Raw genomic sequence first — 12,859 nt, forward strand, 5'->3', positions numbered from 1 at the left:
CAGGTTAAAACAGAGAGAGATGAAAAGATCCATCTAGTTTCTTGCTACTACCCCTACTGTGAGCTGCAGTCTGTGTGTTCTGAAACCTTAGACCAGCACAGGGAACACATGTCCTGTTTGCAGGACTGAAAGATGAATGTCTCAGGAATGTCAGAGGCAGAATGGGCTTCCCAGAAGTCCCATTGCTTCCCTGTGGGATAGGTCCTGTGTGCATTTGGGCCCAAGGCAGCATGTCTGTGTCCATCTCAAGAACCTCTGAGGCTTGACAAATCAAAACCTGTCAATATTTCTCTCCTTTGAGCCCAAACTGTGATAAGGCAAGTCCAAAGACATTTCCTATTATAGTTTTCCTGAAAACTTATCTTTTTACACAGTACATGAACACAGTCATCAGGATCTTCTCTTAAGTGAACACAACCATCATGTAAAAATTCTTTCCACTGCTTTCAAGACTGTATCTGTAGTGTTTCAAAGTGTCTAAGATAGAGCTGTTGTTTCCAGAGATTGGCACAAAACTGCTCCAAAAAGGGCAGCCCTGTCCTCTGTCTCTGCTTTACTCCATCCTATTCCATTGGACTGGCCAACAAAGCTTCAACCCTCAGTCCTGTACAACCCTCATCATGCCAAGCCATTCCTTCTTATTGTTCTTCTCCCCGTTTTATTCAGATTTTACTTTCTGACTGTGTCTAATTTAAGGAGCAGTTTGGATTTCATGTAGTGGAAGAGTTTTGTTCCTCATTTTCTTAAGCTCCTAAAATTCATAATTTCCCATAGTCATTCCTCAAGTGATTGTTCTATTGCAATTTGTCACTAACAAAACTTGCAGAAGTGGAGCAAGAGAATTTAAGATTAGCTCAGTTTTCAAATTGGTTTGTTCATGAGAAGACTCCTTAAATTACTTAATCTTCAAACTGTTAGTGATAAAACAAATGTGCTCTGATCTAATCTGCAACAAATCTTCCCCAAACTGTTACTCTGCCAACCAAGGAACATGATACCTTTAAAAATTTATAACAACTGCAGCTAATAAAACCAAGGTTTGGAACCACCTCAGTTTATCTTTTCTGGAACAATATGAAGATGTCAGAAAGCTCTTTGCCACATTCAGAAGAAAATTGCAGCAGCACAAGACTAGAGGATTTTCTTCTTGCTTATTCAGTACTACTCTAATACGTTGGAGATTCAGATTTTTCGAATGTTATTGTGATTCTAATTTACATACTGAGATGTACTCTCAGAAATATCCAGAAGAACTTCAGAGATAATACTGAAGGTCACAAACAATAATTTGAACTGAGTAGATGTCTTTGTACCAAGTTCCACTGCCTTCTAATAAAGCTCTTCTCACCATCTGTGCCACACGCAAATTGTGTGACTTCCCTTAGCTGGGAAAGTCAAGGACTGATGTACTTGTAAAAAAGCTTTGATTAACTCAGTGTTTATGATATCTTTGATGCATCTTTTTATGGCTGCCCCTATTCTACCTGTTAATAGCAAAATATTTTCTCTATTGATCCACAGAAGCTCTCATTGCCATACTATTGAGGGTCTGCATTTCATTTCTCCCATTTTGAAAACAAACCACTTCTTTTAACACAATTTCCTTTCTCTGTTAGTCAAGACCCCTCATTAAGTCCACATTGTGCTATTCTGCCAAGAAGTACAGCTCATTATCAGCTCACTATCTACACGTACACACGACAAATATTTTATGCATGCAAATGGACAAGCAGACTTGATTCTCTCTAAGTACTACCCCAATGGACTATGAGAGAGATACTGCAGAAATCCTTAGGTTTGAATCTTGTCTGCACTTTCCTCTAGAACCTGTCCCTTGACTAATTAAGTGATGGCCAGATCCATCTAAGAATTCTGAAGCTGAATATAAGTTATGCATTAGCTACTAATCCTTTGATTTGGTTCCCTGTTTAGAATTAGAGATCCATCCTGCAGCTCAAGAAACTCATAAATAAAGAAATCTATCAGGCTTTGCTGACACATTGAGTAAACACCTGCATCTGAAGTGTCGTGTTCCATCAGAAGGAAATAAAAGTAATTGGTAACCAATTTGTTTCTGCTCTCTTTCATCTGCTTGTTCTTATCTACAGACCTTTTCATAACTTCATTCCCTGACAGTCCCCTAAAACTGGATAAGAAATAAATAAAACATTTAAAAATAAGAGAGCAGGTAAGCTACTAAAGCACTGCTAGTTTCATATGATTCCCCAATGATTGTTCCTCAGTTTTACTGTAACTGTATTTAAGAATCCTTTATGTTAACCAAGAGACTGCTCTAAGTACTGCATTGGGCTGGATCTGACACCACAGCAGCAAAGGTAAACTAGGTGCAAGAAAATCTCATGAATAAGGAAGAGCTTAAACAAAAACCATAAATAAGTGAAATCCATCTCTGCTCCTTAAAGGGAAGCTAATAATTCTAAGAAACAGAATACAAAGAAAAACATTGGAACCAAACTTCATCCAGTAGGTAATAAATACAACAGACAGTGCTACAAAAGAATCCGGAACGGAGCTTTGCAGAGAGAAGAGCTGTTTTCTTATTTAGCAAGAAGTGCTACAAATTGCTTTAGGAGAATACAGACTATCCATCAGTCTTTTAAACTGTATTTTCAGGAGGCTTAAAGAGTGTAGAGAATCCTGGGCTGAATCCCCTCTGCAGTGCTACCCAAGTGCATGCGCAGGGATCCGGCTCAATGCTGAGCCTTGTGTCACTGCCAGAGCAATAATCTCCCCAGGACACTCACACAGTTATTACTGGCACTACTACATCAAAGTTTGACTTTACACAATCAGCTGGGGCTTAAAACATCTCAATGCCCCTAGTCTAAAACACCTCTTTTAGTTGAAAAGTCCTAAAAAACTCCACACTGTGTGCAATCTGCTAATTTGCAGTATTATATCAGGATATAACCTGCTGCCAACTACCATTTCCAAATGCCAACCTCCTGGCTACAGCAACACGGGCACAGAGGTGATGGTGGACATAGGCAGGGAAGGGGCAGCAATGTCCAGTCCAAAATTTCCCTTGGAGTTGAAGGTCCAGCACATGGCAACGCTGTAATGGTATTTCCTTCCCCCTCCTGTTGCCTCAGCAGTGCTCTCTGCCTGTGTGTGCAGAGAACATCCTTGGCCCCTGACTGGCACTTGCAAAACACAACACATAAGGCACAGAAGTGCTCCTAAAAGGCTTCTTTCAGAAATACAGGCACCTGACACATGAAAACTAAGTGTAAGCAAGCTGGGAGCTAATCAGGATTTAATGCATCTAAAATCCGTGAGATGGAAGCTGCTCAGTAAGGATTTTTACTACTGTATTTCCCAAAATTCTGATTAAATGTATAGTTTCACAGGGGATTCAGAATCATATCAGTGTTTTATAAAAAAATCTATTTGATGAATTTCTATTAATGGGGAAGAACAGCTGAATTAATTTGGAAGATAACCCTCCTTCACCTCCTTTGTTCTGTTCTCTGAAGAAAGGTTCAAATGTAAGGGCAATGAAATATTAAGATATCAATTGTATTTCCTATTATACCTCAGCCCAGAGCCCATTCTACTAAAAAAACCACATTGCTTTGAGAATTACCCAGTATAGACAGGAAAGCTTTCGCTCTGGCTGGTTCCTCTGTGCTCTCCCTCAGCTTTGCTTCACACAGGTACATCCCCACATCAGCAGACGTTGGGTTGGTGATAGTGAGTCGTCTGCCAAAACTGCTAATGCCACTGGTTATCTTTATTCCATTTCTCTTCCAGGTCACACTTAGTCTCTCAAGAGGTCTGCCAAGAAATACAAGAATAAAACATATATATTACAGAATAGTCTTCTCTGTGTGCACATATATAAAAACACACATACAGAATATAATATTACATATCATAAAATTTCTCCAAGTCTTCCTCTCTCCCCAATATTCCCTATTAAGAAGTATATGCATATATAACCTCTACACATCTAGACTACAGACTACTCAAGTGGTATTATGCAAGTACAGCTAATTGATACAGCAATAGAACTTAAGTGCTAATAATTTGATTTCTCTAAGCAAAAGGAGTAAATACTGCTATGGGAGTCAGCTGCATGGGAAGTGCTTTCATTATAACTCAATTACCAAAACAATATTAATCATATCAAGAACATCTCTGCCCTCAGAGGGGAAAGTGAATCAGTTGGTCTTATCATCCAAGGACTTTGACTGTTCACTTTCACTGAAATTCAAAGCTATCCGAGGCCAACTAGATGGAAACGTAGGAGGAATGCTGTGAATTCTATATTACAGTGCATTCTGAACAGTCGAGCAATAATCACTGTAAAATGAGAGATCCTGAAATAAATTACTTCACAGGAGATCCCCACTAATTTATTTACTAGGAAACATTGACTGTTCAACAATATCACCTTTCCTGTTGATAGAAAACACGGCCGAAATATTATTAACCCTTCCCATAATTTTTTTCCATAAGGTAATACCTGCTGATTGAACACAACTGGACTTCTTTTCCTTTCCGTGTAAGGAACAGGTGGGAAAGCACCCCTGGCCTGTGTGCTCATTTGGCCAGGAAAATCAATATGTTTAATTCAGTAATGTTGGACAAACAAGATTATTCATACGGTTGCTTTGAAGAGCAACCTCTAAATCTCTGCTGCAATCTCTAAATTGATAAAAAAAATGAAAATCATGTCCTACATCCTCAGGAAAGGACATGCAACACAATGAGTTCCTGGTAACCCGTGGCTGGATTAGCATACCTGGCATTGGCCACACACTCCAGGGTGGCCTCGCTGCTCCCGGCCACCACACTGGTGTTGTGCGGGCGCACGACGACCGCGGCGGCCGCGGGGGCAGATGGGTCTGCGGCACCTGCACGGGCAGAGACACACCTTGTGAGGACAGTGAGGACTGGCACGTTCCAGGCATCATCAAGTGACACTGCTGCAAATTTTCCTCGTCACCCTCCCCACGGATGGTAATCCCCTCGTTAATGAGGATCTCCAGCATGGCCATTTCCAACAGTGTTCATGACACTGGACAAGCACACTGTTCCATACACCCACTCTGGAATCACTCCAAACACAAAACTCCCAAGAAATACTCCCAGATGGAGCACAGGGGCCATTCTCAAAGAGAGAGCAAATAAATTCAGCATCCTAAAGGTTTTCTATTGTTGAGCATTTTTATTTTTATCAAACACTTGCTGACTTATATTTTTAAGACCTTTTCATGTTTTGTTTAATCTTACCCCTTCCATACCATTTCAAAAGGCTCTGCCAATACTCATGTTAGTTCTTTAAAAAGATTTTACACACTGGGGAACAAATATAAAATTAACAAAGCAGCATATCACAGCAACTTCAATCCCTTTTTCTTATCAGGAAAGTAAATAACCCAAATCTGTTACTCTTTTGTGAGGCTTCATACTGTAAATAATTTAGCTTATGCAACAGTCAGCAGACACTTAAAAAATGGTAAAAAGGAGCTTGTAAATTTTCTCTGTATACATTTAGTAAGTGAATTAAAATACCCATGTATTCATAGGTACTTTGCTTCAAGCAACTCATTTGGGAAAGAAAAATTAGCCATTTTTTAGCTTGAATAACAGAGTAATAGAATTTTCTAAAGATACAGAAACCAATAAGCAAATTACAGGGGAAAGCAATAAAAATAAAACTAAACTGATGGAAAAGCAAGCCAGTTCATCAAAGGTTTTCTGCAAACGAGGCTAGTCTGTGCCCATTAAGCAGAATAGGAGACTGGGAAATGCAAGGTTTGAACCCTGATGTCCAAGATAATTCCCTGAAGAACAGCAAATGGACAGAAGATTCCTTGATCATACCCAGTATGCCAAAAGCCATTTGACACTGGATTTCACTTGCTGGATAGACAAAGATTTTGGCAATGGGGCTTTGCAAGTTCACAAGGTTAGCAGATTTGTGAGTTACTGAATGCCCAATATTTTACCTTTTCTATTTTTCTAACTGACAGCAGATAGTGTAGTACAGGAGATGAGAATGTATAGCATAATTTAAAAATTTTAGGAATACCACCCACACTTCTGAATAAATTCAAGCATCCAAGAATAGTACTCAAGGAAGTGTAAGCACGTATTTATTTCTTCCCATAAATATGCTCTGTCGACCTGACACAGCATCTATATGCAACTCACATGGGATCTCAAAAAACAAGCTGTTAGTAGATTTTTTTAGATCAACATCCCTGGAAATATGAATCTATCAGGTAGCAAATCTATTTTCTAAGACTTCCATGGTGGTCTTATAGGTTATCAAGGCAGTCATTTTCCAGATAGTAATTGAAGAAAAAAAAAAAAAAGAAAAAAAAAGAGAAAATAAGCATCAATCAGATAGATCAGTAGCTTATTCCTGATGAGAAGAAATAACCTCAGCACCACTTTTCACCACTACTTCTGCCCAAGATGAAGGTTTACAACAGCAAATGTTAAAAGATCAACACACAAGTTGCTAATTTGGCAGTAATAATTTCTTATCTCCATCTGGAAAAGAGGAAAACCACTTGTTTGGCTTATCAGCTCCCCAGAAGAATGGCTCAGCCCCACTAGAAGCAGCAGAAGAGGACAAGCCAGTTTTGCTGTAACCTTCAGGAGTCACCACACACAAGAGGCTCTGTGTGCAGTCAGCAGATAAGCAGGGAAATAAACGTCTATGTTCCTCCCTCTGGAACCAGGAAAATGTGGTTTTTTGGCTTTTTTTTTTAATTTCTTGGACTTTCTTACTAAGAGCAACATGAATCTAAGTGAAGTATGTGTTTATTTACAATTTGCACCACTCCTGAAACAAATCTGTTAGAAGCTGCTGCTACAGATTGTGAGTGAACTAACACTGATGTGACACAGAGGACTCACAGACATGGTCAGAACTTGGATTCCCAGGAATATACCTACAAAGGTCAGCTGGAGATGTATCAAGCACATACAGAATTCAAAGTATTATCTAACCAGGATCTAGACAGTATGCAAATTCCTCGTTCATATCCTAGAGAGTGTAAATTTCCCCTTGCAGCACTAGGAAACCCCTTGTCATAATTCACTCTGGCCCCAATCCTGCCAAATCCAACTCAACAGGGACATTCCCAGGGCTCCTTTTGCAGGGGACAGTTTGGAGCTTTGTCTTGTGGCTAACTGAAATATCTAAGGAGGAGCTTAGTTTTATCTGAGAGCAAAGATCTCAATAGGGCTGTAACATGGGATCTGTGTGTCTGTCCCAGCCTTTCAGAACTCCATCCTTTTGTAAGAAATCCAGAGGTTGGAGTGTCAGAGCAGCCAGGATCCTGAGATAAGGAGGAACACTGGGGCTTTGTTTCCATGATGTGACGCAGCAGATCAGCCTTTCATCAGGCTGGGAAGGTAGAGAGCTATTGCAACAATCAGATAACAAACAACTACCCAGACTTTCCAAGTTTCTCATCCTACCTGTCAATATAGCCACTCCATCCTTCTCCTACCTCCTAATGCACTACAAAGATATGATTTTACTTGACTGATGCTACACTAAAATCCAATGCAGAATGTCACTGTTAGTAAACAAACATTTTCTTTGAAAATCCTTTGTCAAAAACAATTGATTTTTTTTATCCTTTTCACTGTTCCTTTTTTACTCATCAGACTTTTTGTTGTCCCCATTTTCTAGGTCTCTGCTGCTTTTCATCACCTCTTCCTTCTCCTCCTCTCCCTCAAGCAGCTTCTCTGCACTCATCACTGCCCATTTACCCCATGGTTATAGATGTTTCACACTATTTCAAACCTCCTCAATTTCCAATGTATCTTTTAATTTAATGATTGAACTTCAGCTTCTCTGAAGAAAGTATTTATTGAAGACACTGAAATGAGGGAGCAATACAAATGCACACAGGAATAGTTACAATGAGATGAATTTGCTAATAGGGAACCACCATTCCAAGCCATACTCTATCTTTCTGGAGAGAAAAGCTCTTTTTAACTTTCTGTCTGCTTTCTGAACCTCTCCTCTTTCCTAAGAAAGCAGAATGACATTAGGGAGAAATCATTGACCCCAGAACTGTAGCGAGGGGATGCCTTGCTATTAGATACATCTATTCAGTTTGGGGGGAACTGGGAGGAAGGTGCAGAGACAAGGCTGAGTGGCACTGAAGAACACTTAAGGGATTTGCTCTTAATCTGATTCTAGTCCTTAATAGATGACTGGACAGAAGTACAGCCACAGGCAAAAGTCCTAATCCAACAGGACTACACTCAAAAAAAAAAAAAAAAAAAAAAAAGCTCACACTGCTTTCTTTTACATTTGATTTTAGCCACAGAACTCTCATTGCTTCTAAACTTTCTCATTACTCAATGACTTAACTATGACCAGGATCTACAAGGGCTCAGTACCTGCAGTGCCTTCAGAACCAACCCCAACCTGTCCTGGAGAAATGATTATGGTAACACCAACTCTTGGACTTGGGAGCAGAGCGAGTTTGTCCTCCAGTTCTTCAGTGGATCCCATCCCCAGCTGCTCATGAAGCAGCTGCTGAACTGCTGCCATTTACAGACCAAAATATTAAGGTAAATCAGCATTAGTATTATGTTTTCCATATTAGACTTTTTTTTTTTTTTTAAAGCCAAAAATAGAGAAAAACTAAGAGAAAATGTAGAAGAGAAGATCTAGGGCTTTTGTCTCTCCAAACCAACACTCCTCTCCAGACTGTGGAATTCATGAATCTTGCAATTCCACACAAAGCAGAGATAAACTGAGGGAAGAGAGAAAAAGAAAGTGTGAACACCTCTTGCATGGTCTGTTTGTTTTCATCACCTGTGGCTATGTATGGCTGCACATCGCTGAGCCTGGAGCACACTGAACTTCCCCCTTCCCTCCCCCTGTCTGACCAAGAATGAAACCCATCCAAGTGCTCTAGAACATTGATTTTCAATACTGATGAGCTGTAGCATTTTAATCTGTTATTTAAATACAGTAATTATGTACATTGCCCTATCATCTCTAGAAAGACAGGGTTTTTATCTCTGTACATATATTGCTATGTAAGGTACAGGGAATTTTAAATATTGCCATTTAGAGTTTGTAAAGATGACAGACTTTATCAAAACCACTTAGGTGTTTATATTTCCCAACAGAACTGAAATCTCACTCAGACCATATGACTGAAGATACAATAGGGTTTTTTCTCCCTTCAGAAATGTATAAACATTAGGTTCTTTCCCAGATTTTACATTATGGCATTCAAAGTTTATCTCTATCTGTATTTGCAGTGCAGAATATTAAGTGTATTCCTTCTGTGGATGCTCAAATTCATCTGAGAGAGCTATGAGGTAAACCAGCCTTAATAGAAAGCGAGAGAAAGTGTTTATCACTTGAAAAGAAGTCATAGTTTGAGTTCAGGCTTGAGAAAAGAGGTAAGTTTTACTTTTGAGGCTGATAGGTCCCAACCCTCTGAAGTTGCGTAATCCAACCAAAGTGAGCAGGAGCAGGAGGAGGGAGGATTGGCCAAATAATCATCCAGACCACCCTTGTTTACCTGGTGTGGGGTAGAGCCTGGAATGGGAGGTTGAATGCTCATCATCCCTACCCATAGTGCAAGTTACTACTGCAATTATCCCCAAATTAATTTACTCCTTCATCTTATGAAGTTTGTCTATGGGAGAAAAACACTTCACAGAAGAGATCACTACCCTCAAGCTAATGGAGAAATGGAATGCTTAAACAGAACTTTGAGATCATTTATGTTATCCTGGGAGAAAAAGATTAGAAAACCTTCACAATAAACTTCCTACAGACTTTCAGGCTCACATAGTATGCAGAAATGCCTCTGCAATTACTATGCAGGATACATGAAAAGCTTCATGTTACCAAATTATGGATACCTATATTAGAAAAAAAGCAGGATAGGAGATAAGAGCCCAATACAAACAGCAAAAATATTACATAGAGTTCAACATTATGGCATGGAGGATGTGCAATCTCTGCCTGTGTAACACAGAATATGGGAAAAGAGGCGAAACGACAATCACACACTATCTCAAGATTGCTTGAGGGAGAAAAAAAAAGACCTTACAAATCCAAACTACCTTGTGGAATACATTCACTTTTCCAAGGCACAACCTGCAGATGGTTTGAATTATCAACCCATAATGGATTAATGCCCCTTTCCCTTTCCAGTACAAGATACACAACAGGAATTGGATCCTGATCAATAATAGATTAATTTCCCTTCCCCTCTGGAGTAAAAGATGCACAACAGGAATTGGAGCCTGATCAACAGACAAGCAAATGCTGACAACCACCTGCAGGCATGGGAGAGAAGAATTATGCAAATAATTCAAAAAAGTGTGTTCTCAATCAGAAACCACTATCCCAAAACATGCCTGTTTGTTCCCTGCTTATTAGAGTGATTTTTAACAGGTGATACAATAAAAGAGCATTATGATAATCCAAGTTACTGTTGCAGTTTTCTGCTTTGATTCTAGCAGGGACTATTTATTTTCAGGAACAGGGAAATATGATGCTCTGTGCACATGCTGTGCACTGCACAGCTCCCTGCTCAGATTTCTAGATGTAAAGAAAAATAACAGAGACTTTCCTGTGAGGATTCTTGGTCACATTTGTTGTTTGATGAAGAACATATAAACCCCAGATGGAGTTTTTTTGAGCCAAAGTTACATATTTATAAAATAATTAGCAAACTATTGGTAAAGAGTTGGTGTATGAAGAATTATGACTTTTCAGTACCCAATGATGCCTTAAGACTCCTCAAACATGTAAGTATTAACATAATTTATTTAACTTTTGAGAAACTAGACTGTAGGCTTCAAAAGGTAAATAAGCAACAACATAGAAACTTAAACTTTGTGAATTAAATTTACAGGGAAAACAGCCTAGTTGTTAGAATTAATCACAGCAAGTGAATTCTTATACACACGGCCCTCGTTGTGAGCCAGACATCAGACATCACAACATATGAATAAAACACCAGATAAGAAAAAAGGTTTACAAAATACAATACAAGCAAAACAAGTGAATGATCTAGGTCAGTTATATTTATTGACTCAATACACTCTTGTCAGTGTGACTAAGCTTTGTCCACATCAGAACAAACACATGATGCATTTCCACTCCCAAGTAAAATGTAAAAAAAATAAAAATAAAAAAGGTGAACAAAGTAATAACCCTCAGAACAATATACAACAAGTACACCACAAATTACATATCCAGCATATGAGGAGGGATATGGTAGCGAAGCAATTACAAAAGATTTCATGGACACCTGTTGAGGAAGCCTTGTACAAATTCATCTTGCCTGAACTGCCCATGTTGTAAAGCAGTGCCTGGGAACCTCTCTCCTTCCTTCTCCATCCAACCCCCCCAGGCTTGTGTGATAGTCTGTATATGTTATCACAATACTTCTTATGCATTTAACTTTGAAAAATAGTTACCCACAGAAACTAACCTACGAAAGTTGTGTGATTTAGCCAGACCAGTTCTGCAATACACTCAACTTTAGGTGCTTGATGGATTATTACATCAGAGTGAAAATATTTCCAGTCCTAATTTTAGCAGATATATAACATGACAGGAACAGAGCTTTAAAGGAGAAAAGAAGCATGAGCAGCAGGTCGAGGGAGGTGATTCTCCCGCTCTGCCCTGCTCCTGTGAGACTCCACCTGCAGTGCTGCATCCAGTTCTGGAGGCCCCAACACAAGAAGGATGTGGAGCTGCTGGAGTGAGTCCAGAGGAGGCCCTAAAGGTGCTCCAAGGGCTGGAGCAGCTCTGCTATGGAGACAGGCTGGGAGAGCTGGGGCTGTTCAGCCTGGAGAAGAGAAAGCTCCAGGGAGACCTTAGAGCCCTTTCCAGTGCCTATAGGAGCTCCAAAAGAGCTGGAGATGGACTTTGGACAAGGACTTGGAGTGACAGGACAAGGGGAAATGGCTTCACACTGCCAGAGGGCCGAGTTGGATTAGATGTTAGGAAGAAATTCTTCCCTGTGAGGGTGGTGAGACACTGGCACAGGTTGCCCAGAGAAGCTGTGGCTGCTCCATCCCTGGAAGAGCTCCAGGCCAGGTTGGATGGGGCTTGGAGCAACCTGGTCTAGTAGGATCTAGGTGAAACTAGTTGGAACTAGGTGATGTTTAAGCTCCCTTCCAACCCAAACCATTCTGTCATGCCTATAATACTAAGAAAATGGGCAAAAAAAATCTATTAATTATGCAAAATGTTGTCAAGAAGATATTTTATGTGTATGGAGCTTCCTGCTAACAGTGTTTGGAGCAGAGGACTAGGAAAGCACCACCTGGGTCAGCATAGTTCCTTACCTCTGTGACATCCCATCATGCAATACCTTTTCTGAATGTACTGGGGCCAGTGGTAAAATTACTGAGTTTTTTTTAACACCACTTTTTGGTTGCAAAGTTTCCTAAAGCTTTTCTGTTCAACCTGTTAAAAACACTCCTAATTTCCAGCTTAAATGTATTCATGGCCAACGTACTCCATTTGTTCTTCTGCCAAAGCTGTCCCTTAGCTTAAAGAGCTGCTTTCTCCCTCTGTGATGTTTATGTCCTAAAGTATTTATAGAAAACAATCATACTCCTTCACAGTCTTAATTTTACTCAGCTAAACAAGGAAAACTTTTCTTGCCTGACAAGTCTGAAAGTGTTCAGTGAAAAACACACAAACAAAAGACTAGGAGGAAGGGTAAAAAACCCAAAACAATCTAGCATCACACTATAAATGTCTCCAAATGTTTAAACAAATAACAGTCACGTCTCTAACAGCTTTTTTTCCCCCTTTGTAAGGACTTTCACACAGACTGCAAGTGCTGGTAGTTTTAGCCCTAGGGAA

The 12,859-nt window shown here is 39.7% G+C and overlaps 1 protein-coding gene across 1 annotated transcript in view; it reads right to left on the reverse strand.

Annotated features, from left to right (window-relative positions):
* LOC103811750 (protein sidekick-1) overlaps positions 1-12,859 on the reverse strand; it is a gene marked incomplete at both ends in the record, with an annotated part of 206,731 nt that overhangs the window by 68,399 nt on the left and 125,473 nt on the right. The window contains 2 exons of the mRNA XM_009084741.1: positions 3,608-3,798; positions 4,769-4,880. Of these exons, the coding sequence (XP_009082989.1) occupies positions 3,608-3,798; positions 4,769-4,880 (303 nt within the window). The remainder of the gene's footprint in view (positions 1-3,607; positions 3,799-4,768; positions 4,881-12,859) is intronic.

Source organism: Acanthisitta chloris, unplaced genomic scaffold, assembly GCF_000695815.1.
Source record: "Acanthisitta chloris isolate BGI_N310 unplaced genomic scaffold, ASM69581v1 scaffold3721, whole genome shotgun sequence".
Lineage (NCBI taxonomy): Eukaryota > Metazoa > Chordata > Aves > Passeriformes > Acanthisittidae > Acanthisitta > Acanthisitta chloris.